Source organism: Grus americana, chromosome 12 (genome assembly GCF_028858705.1).
Source record: "Grus americana isolate bGruAme1 chromosome 12, bGruAme1.mat, whole genome shotgun sequence".
Classification (NCBI taxonomy): domain Eukaryota; kingdom Metazoa; phylum Chordata; class Aves; order Gruiformes; family Gruidae; genus Grus; species Grus americana.
Window position 1 is genome coordinate 10,259,987 of NC_072863.1, and position 20,813 is coordinate 10,280,799.

Sequence of the window (20,813 nt, forward strand, 5' to 3'; positions counted from 1 at the left end):
CCAGCAACTGGAGTGTACCCCCTTGAGCAAAAGAGATCTCCGCATGTCCCATGGGGCTTTGTCTCCTTTTCACTTCCTCTGGCAGTGTCTCCATCTTCCCCAACCCTTCTCAGCTGTTTGATGCCGAGGTCTAAGCAGGGCACTTTCCTGATGGTCCTTTCCCTTTCTATCACTATCAGCAAGGGGAAGAAACAAATATTTTTTTTTCCCCTCGTGTAGAGCTGGTGAACTCTTAAAAGGCTGTTGGTTTTTTTTTTTTCTCCAGGAACCAAGATCCCTGAGGAATCTGCCTCCCCTGCATCATTCTTGTGTTGATGTGGAATTAGCCAAATTTTTTGCAGATGATAGCAGTTTCTCAGAAAAAGGAGCAAGTTCTGGACAATTTATAGGCTTATGCAAAAAAAGTCGATCAATCTTTTTCTAGTCTCTAGCTGTTTGGACTGTGTTATTTTTTCATTGCACACAAACAACTTCCATCACCACTAATATGCAAATAAAGATATCTGAACTCAGTCTTTCCCACAGGGAGAAACCCCTCAGCCACGTGTCCTACATCCAAGGCTTGTTGCATCTCAGACCATATTTTCCTCCCTAACCTGAATCCATGCAGGCTAAGAAACCCACAGGTTCCTGCTTACTCAGACCTTGAAGGATGTTTCAGCTCAGTCCTTCCTCGGGTGAGGGTTTTCACAAGTTACTTTCCATATCACAGAAGTATTATAAATATAAAACTGTAGTGATGGCAACTGGGACTCAACCAGCGAGAGCTGTTTAAACTGTTGTTAATATATAGCAGGCAGCTCGCAGACACTGAAACTGCAGCTAGATTCCTGTCTTTACCCAGGCATTTTCTGCATACCAAAATTAACTGTGGTCAACAAAGAAACCTTGGATTGGTCGACAGTGAAATCTTTTAAGCAAATGCACAGATGAATCATTGTGCTGGGTCTAGGACAAGGGGAAAATCTGAATTTAGGATGTATGCTCTCTGCAGGCTTAGAGGAGGTGTGAAACCTGGGAGCTCCTGCAGATACCTCCTTGGCAAGGCCAACTTAGTGTGGTAAAAAAGTGGCTGGTATTAAATATTGCTGTCTTTATTGGTAGCATCATGTGGTTGTGCTGCCCTGCAGAGCTGCACTCCATGGTATGACACAGACGAGATGTGAGGTCTCTGCATGCAGCAGGAGCACTGTTCGGTGAGTGAAGCTCTTGGTGCTCTGCCAGAGCAACCATGGGCTGGGTTTTTGCATGAAGCTATGAAAAATTCAAAAATCAAAGGGCTGTCGATCTACAGCAGTAGCCTTCCTCATATCTCATAGATAAAACAACTTATACGCTACATATAGTGTATTTGAGAACAGGATGTTAGGACTAGGAATTTTTCATTTGTTGGCTTTGAGAAGGGCTGTTACTAGGGCTGGGAGAACTGTGCTGAAAGAGGCAAAAAAATGCAGGCTGGGACTTCAGCCTACATACGCTCCTGGGGGCACACAGGACAGCGGGGAGGGGAAGGCCGTTTCAGCAGAGGATAAGGCTGACTGAAGAACAGGCAGAAATGGCCACAAACTCATTTAGGCTGGAAAACTGAAGCTAGGAAGGGTCTTTAGAGCAGGGGGTGGTGGATGCCCGCTGGCAGAAGCGGAGGGAGAGCCTGCCTGCCCCAGGTCCTGTGGGTGCCCATGAGTTGCCAAACCCCTTGGCTCTGGCAGCCCCTTATTTCTCCAATGACAGTCACTGGGAGGACGCAATGTGTGCAGAGCTTCACCTGTTCCTGGCATTGCTGCTAACACAGTAGGCTCCACAAGGTTTATGAACACTCCCGGCAAGAATGACAAAAAGCTCTGTTCCTGGAGCAGCTGAGGGAGACATTACCAGCTGCAAATAAACTCATAGACAACATGAAGCAGCCTCCCTTCTTCCTCGACACTTGGCTTCACTTCCCACCCCAGCCTGGGCTCCCCTTGGGGTCCTGCTAGTCACCACAGTCCATCTTCACTCCACAGTACATCTCCTCGATCCATAGCCAGGGTCAGGGACATCCTCGGCCTCCAGGGATGGGTGGCCGGAGAATGACAGTGCCATTGCTCATCTGAGGGCACAGGATGGGGAGCCTGAACCCTGTCTTCATCCTCCTGGAGCCCAGCAAGAGGAGGGTTAATAGTTGCAGCCTGGTGTGATTTAGAGATGAACATCCTCTTCTCCAGTCTTGACCTGTGGCAAGAGCACATCTCCTGTTTCTCAGGCATCTATGCTTCTGCAACAAGCTGGGGCTATTACTGCAGTGCAACACAAAGTGCTGCTGCAATGGGAGATGCGGGGACAAAGGTCTCCAAATGCTAGTGGTGGCACAGAGATTCCCATTCACGATGAGACCTGACTGTGGCTTAATTCTGGCCCAGCAGTGTGCTCTGAGCATTTCAGAGTCATAAGTCAAGCTCCAAACATGATAAGGTTGACTTAGAAACATCACATTAAAAAAAAAAAATTGAGAGGTTCCTTGGTTTTTGGCATCTTATGTCCAAGCTTTTAAGTTACTCTTGGGTTATGGTCTTCCCCGCACAGCCACAGCATTGCAAATTGACTTTTTAATACAGGCAAGCTGACTTTTTCACCTCCTGACCTTCCTTCAGGAACAGAGGTTTTAACTGCACCATTAAACATCAGAGGACTTTTAGTAAAATCATGAGAGCTGGCAGCAGTCCTAACATAGCTAGGAAGGATCTGCTTTAGGACGTGGCTTAATACTAAATCCTAAACCTCTGATCTTGAGTGGATAAAACCCAAATCTGATTTTTCTGTTCCTCTTGCCTCCACGTTTTAGCACTTTATGTTATGTTGCCTATAAAAGTGGTCGGAGTTGATCCAGATGAACAGTGGGAATAAGACTTCAGCGAATTAAACCTGCAATGGGGAAAAATAACTCTATGTCTTGTAAATGGAAGTTAAAGGCCCATTAGAACTCTGGAAGAGGCTATTCCTTTTCCAGGGTACAAAGTGGAGCCAAGTTTCTACACCTAGTGCAGGGCATGGGTTCCTGACAAAGCTAACGCTGGCTTGCAGCAGGGCTGGCCGTGAAAGTGGGGCATCCTGCCCTTTGCAACGCCTCAGCTGGAGGGACTGGGATTGCCTGATGCTGTCTGGAGGAATGCTGTTAGGTTTTTTTTGTCCTCTAGGAAATTGTAGTGAATCCTTCAGGTTTGTAGCACTTTCCTACGTCCCTTTCTCACGTAGTGCTGTGCTGGGGTAGCATGGTGGTTTGTTCAGAAATGATGTAAGATTTCTGGAAATAAGTTAGTTGATAAAGTACCGTTCAACCTTCCACAGAGCATTTCCCCCCTCCAGGCTGTTTTGCTGTCTGGGGTCCAGTTTGGGGCACCCCTCACATTTCAGTCTAGGGGTTTCCGTCTCTTTTCTTAGCATGTTTTGACTCTCTTTTCTACTGGGTTGCTGCCTGGCAAATGCTCTGCTTGTCGCTCAGTTATCCCAGCCCCTGAGGGAACCACAGTGCCCGAGATGCTGTTTGGACCTCAGGTTTCTGTTTAAATATTTTGCCTGTTGTTTCTGCCTGTCTGATTCCCTCCAAGGACTCCTAAAAACTAAAACTCGTCTCCACCTCCACTGACGCTGCCCCCCGCACCTTCAAGTCTGGGCAGCGAGTTCATGGCCCATCTGACTCCATTTTGCAGCCAGCCTGACAAATGCCAGCACAAGGACCCCTGTGCAAGGCAGGAGAGACCGCCAGCCCCATGTGTGAAGCCTTGGCTCTTGCTTTGTTACCAGGATGGATTTGACCAATGGGTCTGCCCCAAAGAACACATTTTTATTCTTGAGGCCCCTACTGCCGTGCTGCTCCTGGGACACCGCTTTGGACTCTACCCTCTGCTAGCCTGTCAATATGCATGCCCCAAAATACTGGGGAGTAACCTGACGCACATCTCCTTCTGGTCATATGACAGCATAAAATCTGCAAGAACTGACAAATGGGGAAATTTGCAGGGAGAGCTGGCCTTCTACCCCCTATCTGTTAAGCTCATTAAAGATAGCTTTTAGCATCGAACCAGACATCCCGTGAACAGCTAAGAAAATACCAAATGTCAGTGCTAGTTCTTAGATGGGAAAGCAGATCCTTGGGCATGTCCTCTCACAGCCACCCTTTCCAGGTGCCCTCTCTACCACCAATATGTGGGCTGCGAGACTGGCTTCTGCAGAAAACATTCCCTGGAAACTTGCTTCATTAAACCAATATAGTTGTGCCTTACCATTTCTTACTCTAAGTGGCTATTCTGTGTTAAAAAGCAACTGGAATGTTAGGAATTATTAGGAGAGGAACAGAAAACAAAGCAGATCCTCCCTATAAATCCATCTCAAATATCATGTCTGCTTCAGCCCTGCTGTCTCAGGAAGATGTAGCAGAGCTAGAAAAGGCACAAAGGTGACCAGAGGGATGGAGCAGCTTCCAGGCAGTGGACAAGTAGATACACCGAGGCTCTACTAGAAAGGAGAGGAGCAAGGGAGAACACAGCATGGGTCTATAAATTGCAAAGGAATAAAGGAATGAATATTCACTTGTAATATTGGCCTTTGGAGGCATAGACAAATAGCACATAGCAAAAAGCAATAGTGCAAGAAAACCCCACCAAATGCTGTTAAACACAATAATACAAGTGGCTAAAGAAAGAATTCACCAGTACTGTGCATTCAGTGCAGCGACTGACCGGGGCCACATGCACGTGCTGGTGTCCCCCCTTCCCTGGGATGCACTACAGGCACTGTCTTCGCACCCTGTGCAGTTGCTCCTACAATTTTAAACCTCTCAGACACCATTGGAGGTGTTATTCTGGAAATGGCTTTGGCTGGCCTGAAACAGAGTAAAAATGTTTTCCAGGTTGCATAGCTGCCCCTTCCCCCAGCCTGAGAGCAGCCATCCTGGTTGGGGGCTCAGCCAACAGCCGTCTGCTGCCACCTTCCGGGTAGGGGACTGCCGGACCGCCTGTGAGGCACTGGACACCACCGCGGAAACCAATCTGAAACAGCCCAACTGGACAAACACATCCCGCAGGCAATGGTTAAAGAAGTGTGCTCAGCTGCGTCACGCAAACACCCTCCCCAAAGAGCAGCTGGGTTCTGCGCAGCAGCTCACCCTATGCACAACAGCAAGGATAATTTTAGAGATAACTATTCTGTGGTTTAAGTACTGTGGCAGAAAGGGGTATTTTATGCCTGTTGGAGTGAATTGACTCTGTGCCCTCTCCCAATATGTTTTTAGCACAGTGGCTATGCTTTTTTGCTACTTACAAATTCAGTGCGCTTCTGTGCAAAGCCTGTTTTGTCTCTTGCTGCATGCAGTCGCCCAGCCCTGTGGGGGAATTAACCTAGGAAAAAAGTGTAGTTTTTATCATTAAGCCCTTGATTTTAATTTAAGGAGTACTTAAAAAAATATAGGGTACAGATTGCTGAAAAACGTCTATTTGGAGAATAGTATCAGGGTGTGCTCTGAACACCGAGGGGATGCTGCACACTCAGCTGTTCCTTCAGGACTGAACGGCTCCATCCCTTTGCAACCTAGTTTAAGAAATGAGCAGGTTTTCTTAGTGAGTCTACCATCTTTAGTCAGTATTTATAGTGAAGGCGCAACTGAACTCGGGGATATTGCTATTTGTGACAGTGTTTCTTGTTCATCTTCCACCACACTGGAATCCATGGCTTGATGTCCAAGTGGACATCAGTGACGAGTGGTGTTCCTCAGGGGTTGGTATTGGAACTGGCACTGTTTAACATCTTTGTTGGTGACATGGACGGTGGGATCGAGTGCACCCTCAGCAAGTTTGCAGATGACACCAAGCTGTGTGGTGGGGTCGACACACTGGAGGGAAGGGATGCCATCCAGAGGGACCTTGACAGGCTGGAGAGGTGGGCCTGTGCAAACCACAAGAAGATCAACAAGGCCAAGTGCAAGGTCCTGCACAATGGGTCAGGGCAATCCCAAGCACAACTACAGGCTGGGCAGAGAATGGATTGAAAGCAGCCCTGAGGAGAAGGACTTGGGGGTGTTGGTTGAAGAAAAGCTCAGCATGAGCCGGCAGTGTGCACTTGGAGCCTAGAAAGCTGTGTCCTGGGCTGCATCACAAGAAGTGTGACCAGCAGGTTGAAGGAGATGATTCTCCCCCTCTACTCTGCTCGAGTGAGACCTTACCTGGAGTACTGTGTCCAGCGCTGGGGCCCCCAACATAAGAAGGACATGGAGCTGTTGGAGCAAGTCCAAAGGAGGCCATGAGATGATCAGAGGGCTGGAACACCTCTTGTGTGAAGACAGGCTGAGAGAGTTGGGGTCGTTCAGCCTGGAGAAAAGAAGGCTCCAGGAAGACCTTATAGCAGCTTTTCAGTACCTGAAGGGGTCTACAGGAAAGCTGCAAAGGGACTGTTTATCAGAGAGTGTAGCGATAGGACAAGGGGTAATGGCTTTAAAAAGAGGGTAGATTTAGATGAGATATTAGCCAGAAATTCTTCACTGGGTGGTGAGGCACTGGAACAGGTTGCTCAGAGATGTTGTGGATGCCCCACCCCTGAAAGTGTTCAAGGTCAGGTTGGATGAGGCTTTGGGCAACTTGGTCTAGTGGAGGGTGTCCCTGCCCATGGCAGGGGGGGTGGAACTAGACAGGCTTTAAGGTCCCTTCCAACCCAAACCATTCTGTGATTCTATGACATCTGGATTATTTGCATGAAGTGGTCATGTCTTCTCCTGAGTTCATCAACCTGGAAGGCAGTTTGCATTCATTTCACTTTGGACATACTCTGAGCCACGTCTGCTCTGATCATTTTTCCGGTAACATTAAAGGCCAAAGAGAGCACAGCAAAGATTTTACAAAATACCTACTGAAAACCTCCCACTGCTTTGGCTGTGCTTTGGACCCAGCTTTGTGAGCAGCAAAGTGCCTGCGTGGCCAGATCAGAGCCCCACGGCCCACAGGTCACGGCAGCAGATCACAACCTCCCCCAAAGCGCCAAGGTGACAGCCCCTGCGGCCATGTGTATTATGCCCCACAGTGCCACACTGCGAGGCTGAACTTGCGCCAAAAGCCTGTTGAAGGAAGGGAAATAACCAGAGGTGACATTTGACAAGTTAGTTTTTTATTCAGTGCATTGGACTCGTATATCAGCAGTTCATCAACTAACAACATTTCACACATTCTTATAAAACCAATGCCGAGTCCAGTCTCTTGTTAAAGACGCTTGGCATAAAATGTAAAGCAGTCTATCAAATATTTACTTTAATAAGTATAGCATAGAGCCCAGTAACAGGCTGTGTCCAGCGCATTCGGTGCTGGGTTGCAACAGTGGGTGGAGAATAGATCAGTGACTCATGGTTGGTGCAGGGCTTCGTTAACAAATGTCTAGACCCAGCTCATTAACATCTTAGCCAATGTTTATCGGACTGCTGTAGAGCCTGGCCTCCCTCCTGCAGCTGCTAGATCAATTATGCTGGTGCTTTGAGCATGGGTGGAGCTGCACCTACAAAATCCCTAATGCAGAACTACTGCAGCACTGGAAAACCTGATTTGGGCTAGGGCAGCCTGTCTGTGCTCCACGCCAAGGACAGTCACTCCAGCAGCACATCTCACCCCGTCCCCGCAACCAGGCCGGCAGCAGAAGTCAGAACAGCACAGCAAACCAAACAGAAATACAGGGTGCTCAGGTCTGACTATCGGGGCAGAGCAATACATTTTCAGGATGGAGGGGTCCTACACTGCAAACCTTCAGGCAGGGATGCCTGCACACAACAAATGGGGCGATTAGGTGGATGCTGGGGAATGCGGACAGCTGGAGCATCCCTGCAGGGGCACGTCCTTCAGGCCCACACATGCTCCGCTCCCCACTCTGTCTCCCACCTGGGCATGCACAGTGTCCTCAACCCTGTCCCATCCATGGGACAACACAGGAAAGGCTCCACTGGTATGGTTTGGGTCCCCCTCCCTCTTGCAGGAGTCACCCAGGGCAGCACAGGGTGCCCTGGCAGGGAGACAGGGCCAGTGCCAGCCCATGGCTCCCTGGCAGAGCGCTTCCAGCAAATCCAATTGTGCTCATCCCCCTCCACCACCCTGCTCGTGTCCCACCTGTGCTCTGGTCCTGACTCTCATCCTGCCTTGTCCCTGCCCTCAATCACTCACTCATTCTGCGTGTAAGGAAGGAGATGGCACATTGCCAAATCAGCTATCTCAGAGGAAATCTATCGAGTTTTATTGAGCTGCCCGTTGCAGGGCCTGGACTGTTATGGGCAGTCCCTGTGACGAGCATGTGGTGCTAAGGCATGGTGACTGTCCGGCCGGCGCTCCTGGCTGCTGAAAAGCGCCTCTTATTCCTCAGACCAGAGAACCTCTCATCCAGCGTCAGGCTGGTCTGCAGGGGAAAGGGAGAGCGAGTCAGTCCCGTGTCTTGTGCCAAAGCATGGCCAAACTTGGAGCAGGGTATTGATTAGAGCCCATCAGTCAGGACGGTGCTTCACAGCCAGTTAGTCAATTAAATCACTCAGCACATGGAGACAAGGAGCTTGACAGACTGTGTGAGGCTGGAAAACATCCAAGCAGCACCCAGCCCAAGACACCAGGTGTCAGCAGGAACAGGAGCAAGCAGATGGCATTTGAGCATAAGGCATCAAGTAAAATCAAACCATCCAGACAAGAAACACCGGCAATGAAGAAGGTGGAGCGGGATTTCTGATCTGCCCTGGGGACTCTTGGACCATACTTCAGCGTAAAACATGGCACTGAGGTCACCAAAGCAAAGAGAGAGCAAAGCCCAGAAGTGCTGTGTGTCTCTGAGAAGTGGGGAGCACCAACAGTGGAACAGTCCCCTCCCAGCCAGGACTGCTCACAAGCAGCATCTCCCCGCTCTGAGCAAGCACATGGACAGGCCAAGAAAGGCGGGGAAAATTGGGCTGAGTCTGTAGTTGCTGAAGTCTTCTCCGATGCTTTCAGTTTTGTTAGCAACCTAGCCAACAAGGCTACAGGACTTTTCTCCTGGGTTATGCTAGATAAACCCAACTGGCAGACCCAAAAACCTGAGCATGACGTTAACAGCTTAGTGGCAGGGCTGCTGCAGGGTGCAAGGCGCCGCCTGTCCCGTCGACAATCCTCTACCTGGTTGGCCATTGCGCGGAAATTGAATCTCAGCAGCACCCCCTTGGGCTGGGGCTTGGTGGCCCGTGGTGGGGGCCTCTGGCTTCGCAGGAACGGGCGCTTGGATCCGGGCCTGGGGAAAGCACAGATCTGCAGTCACTCAGGATGCGAAGGCAGCTCACTTCCTATCGTCTGCAAACCAGCAAGGAGTAAAGGAGAAACCCGCGTGTCCCATGTGTCCCATGGCATGTCTCATGGCAGCCTGGGGAAGTCTAAAGGGTGCCAGGAGAGCTGCTCTGCAGGCAGAGTTCCAGCACTGGGGAATGCATCACATCAAGGCTATCATGGGGTGCTCTCTGCACCCAGGACATGCCAAGTGCCCTCACCCACCCTTCTTTCTGCCCCTAGCTGGGTGCCGGGTCCTGCAGCTGCACCGGCTCAGCCCAGGGGTGAAGCTGCTGCTTTCCAGCCTCTGTGTTCCTCTTACACAGCAAGCGTGCGGTGTCCCTTTGGGGCACGCAGCGTTTCTCCCACATGCTGCTGGCACTTCCATTTCTCCTTATTCTGGATAACAAACAAGCCACACGGTAATTACTGTTTCCTTTCAGATATGGTGAGAAGGGAATGAGACATCATTCGCTAACCATTTTGGGTCTGGACCATTCATTGCACACTCGTTATAGAAGAAGTGAAGCTGCAATAATGTTAAAGGGATTTGCAATGTCTTTTGTAGGGCTCCCATCCTAACAAATCACCTCATTTACTTACGTGCCAGTCTGGCCTGCCTGGGGATTAGCCACAGAAACTGTCAGAACTGCTCCAGGGCTGGGTTTCACTTGCCACCTGCCAAGACAGGGAGATGTATCCAGCTGCGATTCAACTGTGAAAGAGCACGTTGTGTTTGCAGCGTGCCTTTGTTCACCAATTACCTTCTCATCCTTGGTGGTTTCCCTTCTCCATTAGCATCCATCTGCTGTGAAATACATTTTTTTAAAAATGAATTATAGAATTAGCTCTCAGAAACAATGATTCCTTTTCCAGTACTTCATTTGGTGTATCTGAATAGCTTTGCCTGTTATCCAGAAATTTGCTAATTTTGGGTTTCCTGCTGGCACAGTGATCTGTATGGGGTGGCTTTACTTTGCCCTGCTTGTGCTGCTGTATAAGCTGCAAGCTTTACTTTTATCACCTGCCTGGGTTTTATTTACCAGCTGCCAGAATATTAAGCTGCATTAAAAATTACCTGTCCTGCAAATACTTTCCTAGGAATATATTCATTGTTAGAGTCATCTATCTCTCCCAGTTACTTTTGGAAGCAAAGATACAACTGGGCAAAGGCTGGTAAAACTGAAGGCTTGTCACCATTAGCAGGTTGCAGAGAAAATGTCTCAATACTGACCCCTCTCTGAAAGTTGGCTTTGGAGAACCGCTGCTGCATCATCCGCTTCTGCTGGAAGGCTGGTCCCCTGTTTAGCAGGAAAGGCCTGCTGGTAAAGGAGAAGAGAGAAAAGGACATAGGTGAATATGATGCCAGGTCTCTCCTAAAGTTTAATCCTGAAATACCTAAGTGTGGTATTAAAAAACAGTATGAGAAGCAAAAGAGGCTGTGTGTTACCAAGTTCAGCCCAACAGGTTTTTCTGCCAGCAAAGGACTTCAGAGGAACTTGTTTTTCTGCTCAAATGAAAAAACAGCTTGTGTTTGTCCTGAACTCTGCTCATTTAAAAAAAAAAAAATCATGGAAGAAAATCGTAGAAAAAAATCTGATCAGAAGGGACCTCTGGAGGTCATTCAGTCCCTGCTCTACTCAGAGCAGAGAAAGATGGGATTGCAACGGAGCTTGCTTTGGAGCTCAGAGAACACAAGGACCACAATGAGACAGGCAGTGAGACTGTGCCCAGTGCCCAGCAGCCTGCCTTCGTCACAGCTCCTGGGGCGCAGCGTCTGCTCCTGCAGCCCTCACTGGGACAAACTCCCTCTCCCTGCCTATCCCTTATGGCTGGAATCTGTATCTCCTGCCTTTATGAAAAACAACGCTATTTTAGCCTTCAAGAATTTTCCCAAAAGTGACAGAGGAAAAGTTTAATAAAAATACAAAGGTCACATTTTCCATGCTTCCTAAAATAGAACAACAGATCTAATATCTGAATTATTAACTATCAGCATGAGGCTGTTTTATTTTCAAAATAAATAGGTGCCTTCCTAACACACCCAGGGGTATTTTTCTCATGTTGCGTGAGCACACGGCTGTAGCCACTCCCAGCTGGCACAGACTGACAGCAGAGCCCCAGGAACTGCACAGGGAATCACTGAAAACCAAAAAAAGCCCAGAGTTACAAAAGATTTTACCTTCTCCCTGGGGCATGGGTGCTGGTAGCAGCTGCTCGGAATTTCTTGGGGCCTGGGGGTGGCCGTCGCTGTCCCTCCAGCTGCCCGCTGTTGCTGCTTTTGGTGAAAGCCTCATTGTTCTTGTTACCCTGAAAGAACAGCGAGAGCTCAGCAGTTGCCACCTGTGCCGCAATCTTCGGTGCATGGAGAAGCAGCGAGCGCGAACGACAGCACGCAACTGTCCTTCCCTCTGCCGGCTGTCACTGCCTGAAAAGCCAGTGCATTTATTTGGCATTTTCTTGGCTTCGTCTAGGGGAGCCTAGACTCCAGGAGAAGGAAATCCAGCCTGCCTCAAAGTGCAGGTGGTGATTGCTGACACTGCAGCAGTTCCCTCGCTGCTCTCGGACATGTTCAGCACCACTTGCAATTGCTTCAAAGGGGGCTCAGCCCCATGCTGCGTGCTCTGCATTCCCCGTATTCTCATTCCCAAGTGTTTTTCCTTTGCAACTTCTGCAGTCTTGCAACAGAACAATGCTGCTCTGGAAATGCTTTTTTTTTTCTCCTTTGATATTTTCTTGATGGGAAACTGATTCCTCACTAAATCTATTAAAACCTGGTCTCTTCCATGGTTTTCCGTATCTATGGCAAGAATATGTCTACTGAGTAGTGTTGCTGTAGTCTCAACATTTGCACTTAGCATGCACTGTAGTCAACAATCAGTACGTGTGCTTCAGTTCCTGGGCATGAAAAAACAAGTACCAGGAAGAATGTTTCATTCTAATGGTGCAGAAATACAAAAAAAAATTAGCCCATGGAGAGCAAATCTCACACAAGCCATGCATTATAGCTTTGCTCAGGTCTCTTTTCGGTCATTGACTCTTTCTTGTTTGGACACGTACATTGCCTGGTCCAAGCCCTGAAGCATGAAGCTCATCAGAAGATCCCTCAGCAGTGTAGGTCCTCCTGCAGTTACTTATACAAACTCTCACAGACTCTCTCCCATTCGTTTCTGTGGGACAACCACCATCACTGTTACTACCCTCTAACTGAGATGTTTTTCCACATTCTTCCCACTTGGTTTATTTCTGCAAAATGGAAGCTACTGTAGAATTATGCCTCCTAGCAACTGCTTATTACTTTCTGTTAATACCCAGCCACACTCAATGTCTGAGTCATCACAGTCTCTATTTTCAGGAATAACCACACTCCATTCACATGCATGCTCAGCTTAGGGCTCTCTTATTTATACCCCCAGGACACAGCCAGTAAATGTGCCATCATGTTCACCACTTTGGTGTTTTTTAAAAGCTTACTGAGCATACATGACCTCCTAATTGAGTGGATTTCCATCAGTGCAGAAAAAACCAACCCCCTCTCACAGAGGACTATCTACCCACTTGATTTCTACCTTCTACACAAGGCCAGTTTAATATTAGTGACACTCAAAAGAAAGCTGTAAGAATTACTTCAATGGTGAACACGTACCTTCCTGCCCATCTCTTGAGTCTTAAAAATAACTCAAAACCCAAATGAAAATATTTAAATTTTTTTAAAAGTGTTTTTGAGCAGAGACAAGACCTAAACATTTAAATTTGAAAAAGAGAAAGCCATGAATGAAAAAAAAAAAAAGGCATTTTACACTGAAGCACGTGGGCAACCTGACTCATGGCTGTCACAGTACTGGGAATCAGTGTCTCTGCGGGGGATAACCACTTGCTAGTGAAAAGTGTGTCTCTGAGCTAAAGCCACCTGAAGTCAACAACAGTCTGTACTTTGACTTCACTGGACCTTGGAAAATGCTCTGGGTGGAGGACAAACAATGGTGAATCTTAACATACCTCCTCTAAATGATAGTAGTAACATAAGATGACATGGTGACATGGAATTTGTTTTTATGGAAATATTTTAAAATCTTTTAAGAACACATTTTAAAAAAATCTTTTTTGCAAAACCCATGGGAATAGATTCAGTAAAATTATGCCAAGTCATAAGCTTATATAACCAACTGGAAAATTGCTATTTTATATGTATATCTGTCTGTCCTCACCTATGCATACAAATGCTGTGCACAGGCAAATAAAAGATGATGCCTGTAAATTTTTTATGTAGATTGTTCTTTGAGGTGATCCAGGATCATAAAATCCAGCAGATTTCTACATGACATTTGGGAACAGCTGTACCTTCCTTACCCCCTTACCTCTTGAGATGATCCCTGGCGATTTAAAGGGCTCACTCCATTTAATGCGGCAGCTGCTCTTCTCCTGGGACCAGGCACCATATTCCTGAATTGTCTCCGATTGTACTGTTGCTGTCCAAACCCTCTTCTAAAACGGTTAGGTCCTACGAAAATAAACTCTTATTTTAGCATCCTTCAAAACTCGATTTATGATTAAGAATGGATTACAGGTTAACTTAATATGATATAGGAGTATCTATATATATAGTGATGCAAGAATCACATTAATTTATTCCAGAAAATTAAATTAATTTTGCAGACTATTAAATAATTTAGCTTTCCAATGTTTCACTAACATTCTTATTACATGTAGGACTGACAAACACAGTATTTGATTTAAAAGAGTATAGAAGAGAAAAGCCTTCCACAATACTGATTCCTAATAAAGGCAGGAACACTTACATCAGGAAACCTGTCAATCTGTTGTCAGAGCTCACATTGCTGTGAATTAACATGAAATGGAAAATGCCTTTTGATACAGGTACGCAAGTGAATTGAGCATCTGGGAGCCAACCCCACAGCAGCCTGGAATAGCTCTGAGTGCCCACATTACAGCACTTGATAAGTGAAGACTGGACCATAATTTTTATATATTTTTTACTTGTTTTTTTTTTTAGCTTGACATATCCTTACTTAGTACCCATACTGAAAGGGGCACCTCCTGCTGCTGTTTTACGTAACTCTACAGTACACACACACCAACAGCCCATCTTGCATTTAACATTTTCCCCTAAGCCTGTTTATGATTTTGAAGAGTGCCGAAGTGTTGGGTGAGAGGAAAGCACTCTGTCATATGGAGGCACAGTGCATTAAAGCCTAATTACTCCACATGATAAACTTCTGCAGTCATAATGAAGTAGACATTTTCCAAGTCACTATACCAGTAAAATGTGCACACAGACGGGTGCATAAATCAGGCATAAAGCAGCACATGGTAGAGGACAGCAAGAGTGTGGTTAAACCCTGCGCCATATAGCAGAACCTCACTGATACAAACCACAGAGCAGTTAGACACATGTATTGATCCTATACCATTGATTCCTACATCACAGCAATTTATAATGACTCAGAGCAATTAGAAATGAAGTGTTCTGAGGCAGTAGTGACGTTGCTGTCGGGGCCACCACCGCAGTGATTAATGAAGGCTTCCGCCACCGACTGTAAGACCGGTCGGCGCCAGCACGGGCTGGTTACATTGGAATACAAGTGAAGATGATTTGAGCTGCTCTGGCTTTAAACCAAAAGGGCACCAGGGCATGCCCGTGGGAAGCACCACCCGAACAGCACATCGGGGAGCTTTGCTCCCTACGGCCGGAGGTGCTGGTTGGGAACACTCACAAAAATGCAATGCTCTTCACAAGCTCTGTGGGGCCAGTAGTTATTTTCTTTGCAAATGGTGCCCTCTCACCACAGAAGTGTAGGTGTATAAATCTTCCTCTCCCAACAAACACTTGAATTTTGGCAATCTGTCTTTTTGATCAGGTGTGGTCTCACTGTGTTTAATGGCCCTTTTTTTCCTCCTGGTTCTGTTCCCACAGTTTGTTTTTCCCTTTCTTGTTCCCTTCAACAACCACCCTGTGCTTGCCCCTCTACCTTGCCTGTTTGCCAGACCGCTCTCCCACAGGCCACCAAGCCTTGCAACACAGCTCTCCTGCACCCCAGAGAGGGCATCTCCTCTGCAGCAAGACAGACTGAGCTCAGGCCTTTCCTGGGTATTTCATCGGTGCGATGGGAGGGACTGATGCAAAAGGCAGCCCTGACTAGAAAATCACGGCCCTGTCAGTCAGTTCCTATTAGAGAGCCTCTGCTCAGCGGTGCACTCAGGCACACCTCAGCCAGTGTAAATAACTAATGACGGAGTCATCAGCCTCCGAGGGGTACCGCGTGTTCGCCAGCTGGGGACCACAGCCTCGGTCTGTCATGTGTATCCTGAAGTGTGACACATGGGAGGCTCCATCTCTGCAAAAAGTCTGGCAGATATTTATTAATGAAAGAACATTTGAATAAAACCCCACAGCATCAGGAGCTGGGGAAAACCCGCTCCATGTCTGGGTGCACACCCAGAGCCTGGTGCTAAATCCACCTGGGTTGGCCAAGAGGCACCTCTGCCCAGCAGTCCAGTTTGGGGAGAAGCCCCGATGTCTGACAGACTCTTTTTCTGAGGAGATTTGAAATTCAAATTTCTTGTCATTAAAAACTATCTTTCCCCCACTGGGGAGATGGTTTAAGCCACATTCCAGGTGGGATAACAGCATTTATAACAGCACAAATTCTCTTGCTGGTTTAATCAGCATAATACCCTTCTCCATCCTCTGTCATTACAGTGCTGGGCTGTTCTGATCGTCATTTTGATAATGGTTATCACATCTCAGCCCAGAAGGGACTGAACTTCAGCAGGGACTGAAGTAAAATGAGCCCCTGAAGACTTATGGGCTAAATTCCCAGTCATGCTGAGCTTCCCAAAATTGCTACTGACATCAACACCACATAGCATGGTGCGTCCCTGCACTTGGCAGGGCTGAATGCAGACTCAAAACCTATGATATACTAAGACTAGCAGAAATAATTCTATAAATGAACAGAAAACTTCTCCTATCTAAGGAATAGTTAACAAAAATTTTGCTTGATTTATTTGACTCTGTATGCCGTAGTCGCTTGAGTGTGGAAGAATATCAAAGCCTGTGTTCTTGACAGAAAAATCAATTTGCAAATGGCAATTATCATCATTCTGTTTTGAACGATTCTCGGTAAGACAATATGTGGTGGAGACCAAGAACATGTGAGTGGGAGACAGATTGGAGACCAGCAGGACTGCTTCCAGCAATCCCACTGTCCTGATGTGCCATGGGCACTCCAAGGGAAGACTGCAAAGACATTGCTGCAAAATGTCACTAAAATCTTCAATGAGGTGATTTAGCAGTAATTTAAAAGAGAAAGCAAAATGTTGATAGAGATGGCATTTCATGCAGCAGATCACTTTAGTTTTGCAGATAAAACCTAGAGGAACCAAATACAGATTAGTGTGTGATCACTCGGTATTATAAAAAAACTCATCATAAAAATAGCATGGTTGGCAAAAGTGACAAATTAGCTCCAATAACTGAGCTATCAAAGACAGTTACTGAAGGGGTAATTTAAGTGTGTTCTGGGAAAAAAAGGATTAGGAAAAGGCATAATTAAAATATGCAAAGCCAAAGGGGAATAGAGAATAGATATTAAGTCACTTTGAATTAGTCATTCATGACAGGGTGGAAGGGAGAGAAATGGATTAATTTATGCTCTGAAAAGGCCCTGATATTCCATTGTCGCAGACAGAAAAGCTATTCAGAGCCCGAGTACATCTTATACACACACAGGAATTAGATAGGGGAAGGATTTAAGAGCTGTATTTTGTTACACAACTGTGTTTTCCAGCTTGGCACGCCTCCACCGTCCCAAGGTGCTCACCTACCTTGCAAATTCCTCTGCATCCAGGTGCAGAAACGGGGCCGCCCGTACCCATACGCTGAATTCCTGTTCTTGACCTGCTGCCTTCGCCTGTCCCCCATGGTGCTGGCATCTGTCTGCTCTTTCCTGTGGCGTTTTATGATGTCATCTAGATCAAAATGGCAAAAGGGAAACCCATAAAACCTGCCCTTTCTACTGACAGTGATTCCTGCTTTTGGTGCTTGCAATTGTGCACAGTAAAAATGGAGCTTGCAGTTCTGTGAGCTCGGCTGGCCAGACAATGAAAGATTAAGCTTAGCTTAGAAAGTATAGGATCAATTTACTCAGCTCCTGTGAGCTGGAGATTAGAGTGCAGCAAATTATTTAAAAATGTGCTACCATCCAGCACGTATTCACCATGTGCAGGACAGAGATTTCAGACCCACGTCCCACCGAGGGACCTGATCCTGCAGATTTCCCACAAGCATAAGGGAATATGTTTTTGCAGGGGCACTGGGAGCTCAGTGCTGGGCAGAGAACATTTTTTGAGAAGGTCTCACTTGGGAGGCTGCAGGAGAGGTGAGGGGGGAGAATGGGCAGAAGCACCCACACTGTGACGACCCATGGGTGCACCCACACTGTGACAGCCGCTCCATGGGCTCCCCCTGCCATGCATGGGACACGGGCCCTGCCCCATGCAGAGGATGTGTCCCTGATGTATAAACACCACAAACGCCCTACATTTGTAAAGGGGAGAACTGAAGCTTGGTACAGCAAAGGCTGCAATGTGAGGGCTGTGGGGAAGGAATCTCACTTGTACAGGTTGACTGTCAAGAAAGGGGACATCATGGTCCTGCAAACACTCATGGTTCACCATGTCTCTGCAGACAGGAAGGAGGGCAACCAGCCCATACACTGCAGTATGAGTGCTGGAACGAGGCACAGCTGCCTCTCACCTCTGAATGCCTCTCAGCATTGCCTCCCCTCCACAAAAGGGGTGTAAAACAGCCTGAATGCAGCAACACAGACCCAGTATGTCCTGCCGATGTCCCAGGACTCCCCTCACCCAAATTTTATTAGGCAGCTCTGAAAATGTACTCTACTGAGCTCTTCCACAAACTGCAAGATGTTTCTCACTTTCTTCGCAAGACACCATCCAAATGCAGTTCCCAAGGCGCTGAGCCTGCATGAAACAACTAAATATTTTCCCTGTGATTTAGACACTTTTGGCTTAAAACTATATTAGTAGCACTGAGAAGATGAAACAAAATTTCTACCAAGGACATTTTGCCACTGTGCTTCACCAGTTCAGACCTAGGCAAGCATTCCGGGTGCTTCCCTAGGCTCTGCTGTTGTAACCAGCTGCACATCCCCTGCACTGAGTGCTCTGTTTTACAATGCAGAGAGCACAAGGGACACAAAGGAAGGTGATGATCCACCTGCAGTATCCAGAGTATACTTGACAGGGTTTTGAAAGCTCATGCCCATCCTGAACAAGTGTTTTAACTCTTTAAAAGATGGCACTGGAAGTTGAGGTATCTGGACCATGCACAAACTACTTTTAGATGCAGAGCTCTATCAAGAAACAGCTCAAAGCCCCTTCAGTTCTCAATGGGTTGGTTTGAAATCAAGACGATCTTCTTAATTCAAGCTGTTCTGATGAAGACCAAACCGACAAAAGGCAAAGGGACATCTCCTCATTAATTCATATTTTCCAACAATTTCTTCTTTTAACCTCAAACCTTCCAGAAAAGAAATAGCAAGTAATAAAGCCATGTCTGTTAACCTCCAAGCAGAACGTTTTAACTTCACTTTAACAAAGTAGAAAGGAAAGAAATGTCCAAATCAGGCCTTTTCCGAGGCAGTGGCTACTCCAACTCCTTAATGAATCACTGGAGTGGAAGCACAGAAGTGCCATTAGCTTCCAATGGATGATTATCACAAACAGCACATCATACCTCCAGCGCTTGTCATTTGTCATTTTCTATCAGGAAACTCCTGTGTCCAAATTAATACAAAGCCCAGGGAAAGCAAACAAGATCAGATGTAAGGATAGGCTGCATGACTGCTTTTGTGATTTCTCTATCAAGTCTGCGAGGAAGAGAGCACGCTGGGAGAGGCTGGGCGATGTTCTTGGTATGAATGCACTAATGTTCTCAGCTAAGTGTGCCTTCAGGACATGTGCTATTTGGGGCACAGGCTGCTTTGAAGCATATTGACAGCATCCCTGCTTGCTCTGCAGGGAGGTGGATGCAGACATCCAAGGGTGGGCTATCTACAGTGCAAGGAAGAGCTCGCTGGGAACAGAGAGGAGAAAGCTCAGGTGCCTGGTCTGTAACTTTTCAGTGTCTTTTTCTGTTTGGTATGAGTTTTTACCCTGTCTTTTGCGCCCATAAATATGATGGGGTTAACAGAGCAAGGTAATGCAGTACTACGTAAGGCTGTAAGGGATCCTGAGAGGTCATTTAAGGTACCCCTAATGCCCTCAAGACAGAATTAGATCTATCAGGGCAGTTTCAGAGTAACTCCTGTAGTTTCCTATGACTGCTAGCTCAAGTGAGGGCCAATGTCTGTGAAAGCACAGAAACAAGCACCTGAAGGTAAAAGTATCAGTTCTTCACCATGGCTCTTGTTTTGCAGTTCTCTCTTCTGCCCTGAGTAAGGTGTATTCTGGATTGAATATGGAGGTGGACCACAGGAGGTCTGACCGAGGGAAGCACTAAAGGAGAGCAAAAGCAAAGGGAGTATTGCACGTCAGCAAACAGAAAAAGGGTGTGCAACACCATGAGAAAAGACTAAATGAAAAATTAGGGACCCGCTATTGCTGTAAATCCTCATAGCACCATTAAAATAAGGGCGCATCAGCCAAAGGATCAGTTTGAGTTTGCAATGGAAAATGTTCTGCCATTCCTGACAAGTGACTCATTGCTGGGAAGAAATGAGTTAGGAAGCTGACCCAGTAATAAAAGGTGCTGGTGGACTTTCCTTCCACAGCAGAGATGTCAACATGATAATCCACCAAGATCTATCATCCAAGCATTACAGTCCAGGCCTCTGGAGTTAATAAAAGGGCAGTTGTTTATGCACAGTTCACATATCCAGTGCCAGGGGAATGGCGAGCATCACAAGCAAGCTGCTATAAATAGCCTACACACCCGAGGGTATGTCTCATATCTTCATTTCAATAGAGGGCTCATTTATGTAACCCTCTCAACCCGCGGCGCTTGACGCTCTCCCCTGACGTTACGGGATGCTGCCAGCAAAGCACAGAGATGGGTTTGAAGCCGGGATCCCTCCCCCTCGCTCGGGTACTTCTTCGCCTTTTCCTGCCCGATCTCCTTCCACCGCAACCAGGTGCGGGCGTAGCCGGCACTGCGGGGCCGCACCACGCTCCTCTGCCCGACTTTCCCTACGCCGTCACGACACATACAAGCACAAACCAAGCCCCCGGGCCCCGTCGGGCTCACGGAGCCCCGCGCCGGGCCAGGCCCTGCCCGCCGCCCCCCCGCCCCTGCCCGCCGCCCCCCGCCCGGGCAGGGACCCTTGCCCCGCCGGACCTACCCAGGGACATGTCAATCTCCTCGGCTCCCGGCTGCGGCCCCGCCGCGGGGCCCAGCTCCGGCTGCGGCCCCGCCGCCTCCATGGGCTCCCAGCGCGCAGTGCCGCCGCCCCGCACCGCCCAGTGCGCCTGCCCGGAATCTGCCGGCACCCG

General features: G+C 47.6%; 1 protein-coding gene across 5 annotated transcripts; it reads right to left on the bottom strand.

Annotated features, from left to right (window-relative positions):
- Window positions 1-7,111: 7,111 nt before the first annotated feature.
- Window positions 7,112-20,813, bottom strand: LOC129211899 (UAP56-interacting factor-like). 5 transcript variants are annotated; one of them, XM_054839683.1, is made up of 9 exons: window positions 20,663-20,813; window positions 17,127-17,270; window positions 13,637-13,779; window positions 11,461-11,588; window positions 10,513-10,597; window positions 10,043-10,086; window positions 9,882-9,956; window positions 9,135-9,246; window positions 7,112-8,394 (listed from the first exon to the last, which is right to left on the bottom strand). In XM_054839683.1, exons 1-9 carry the CDS (start codon window positions 20,742-20,744, stop codon window positions 8,299-8,301), a joined length of 909 nt encoding a protein of 302 aa, XP_054695658.1. In that variant the 5' UTR covers window positions 20,745-20,813; the 3' UTR covers window positions 7,112-8,298. The 5 variants fall into 5 exon arrangements, with proteins under 5 accessions (XP_054695658.1, XP_054695657.1, XP_054695656.1 ...); XM_054839682.1 differs by having other exon boundaries at window positions 10,513-10,600; XM_054839681.1 differs by having other exon boundaries at window positions 7,112-9,246; window positions 10,043-10,083.

Coding starts and splice junctions, on each gene's coding strand:
- LOC129211899 (XM_054839679.1), bottom strand. CDS start 20,744: ATGGAGGCGGCGGGGCCGCAGCCGGAGCTGGGCCCCGCGGCGGGGCCG. Junction 13,780..17,126: donor GATGCAGAGGAATTTGCAAG/GTAGGTGAGCAC, acceptor TTATTTTCGTAG/GACCTAACCGTTTTAGAAGA. Junction 10,087..10,512: donor AAGCCAACTTTCAGAGAGGG/GTCAGTATTGAG, acceptor TGTATTTCACAG/CAGATGGATGCTAATGGAGA.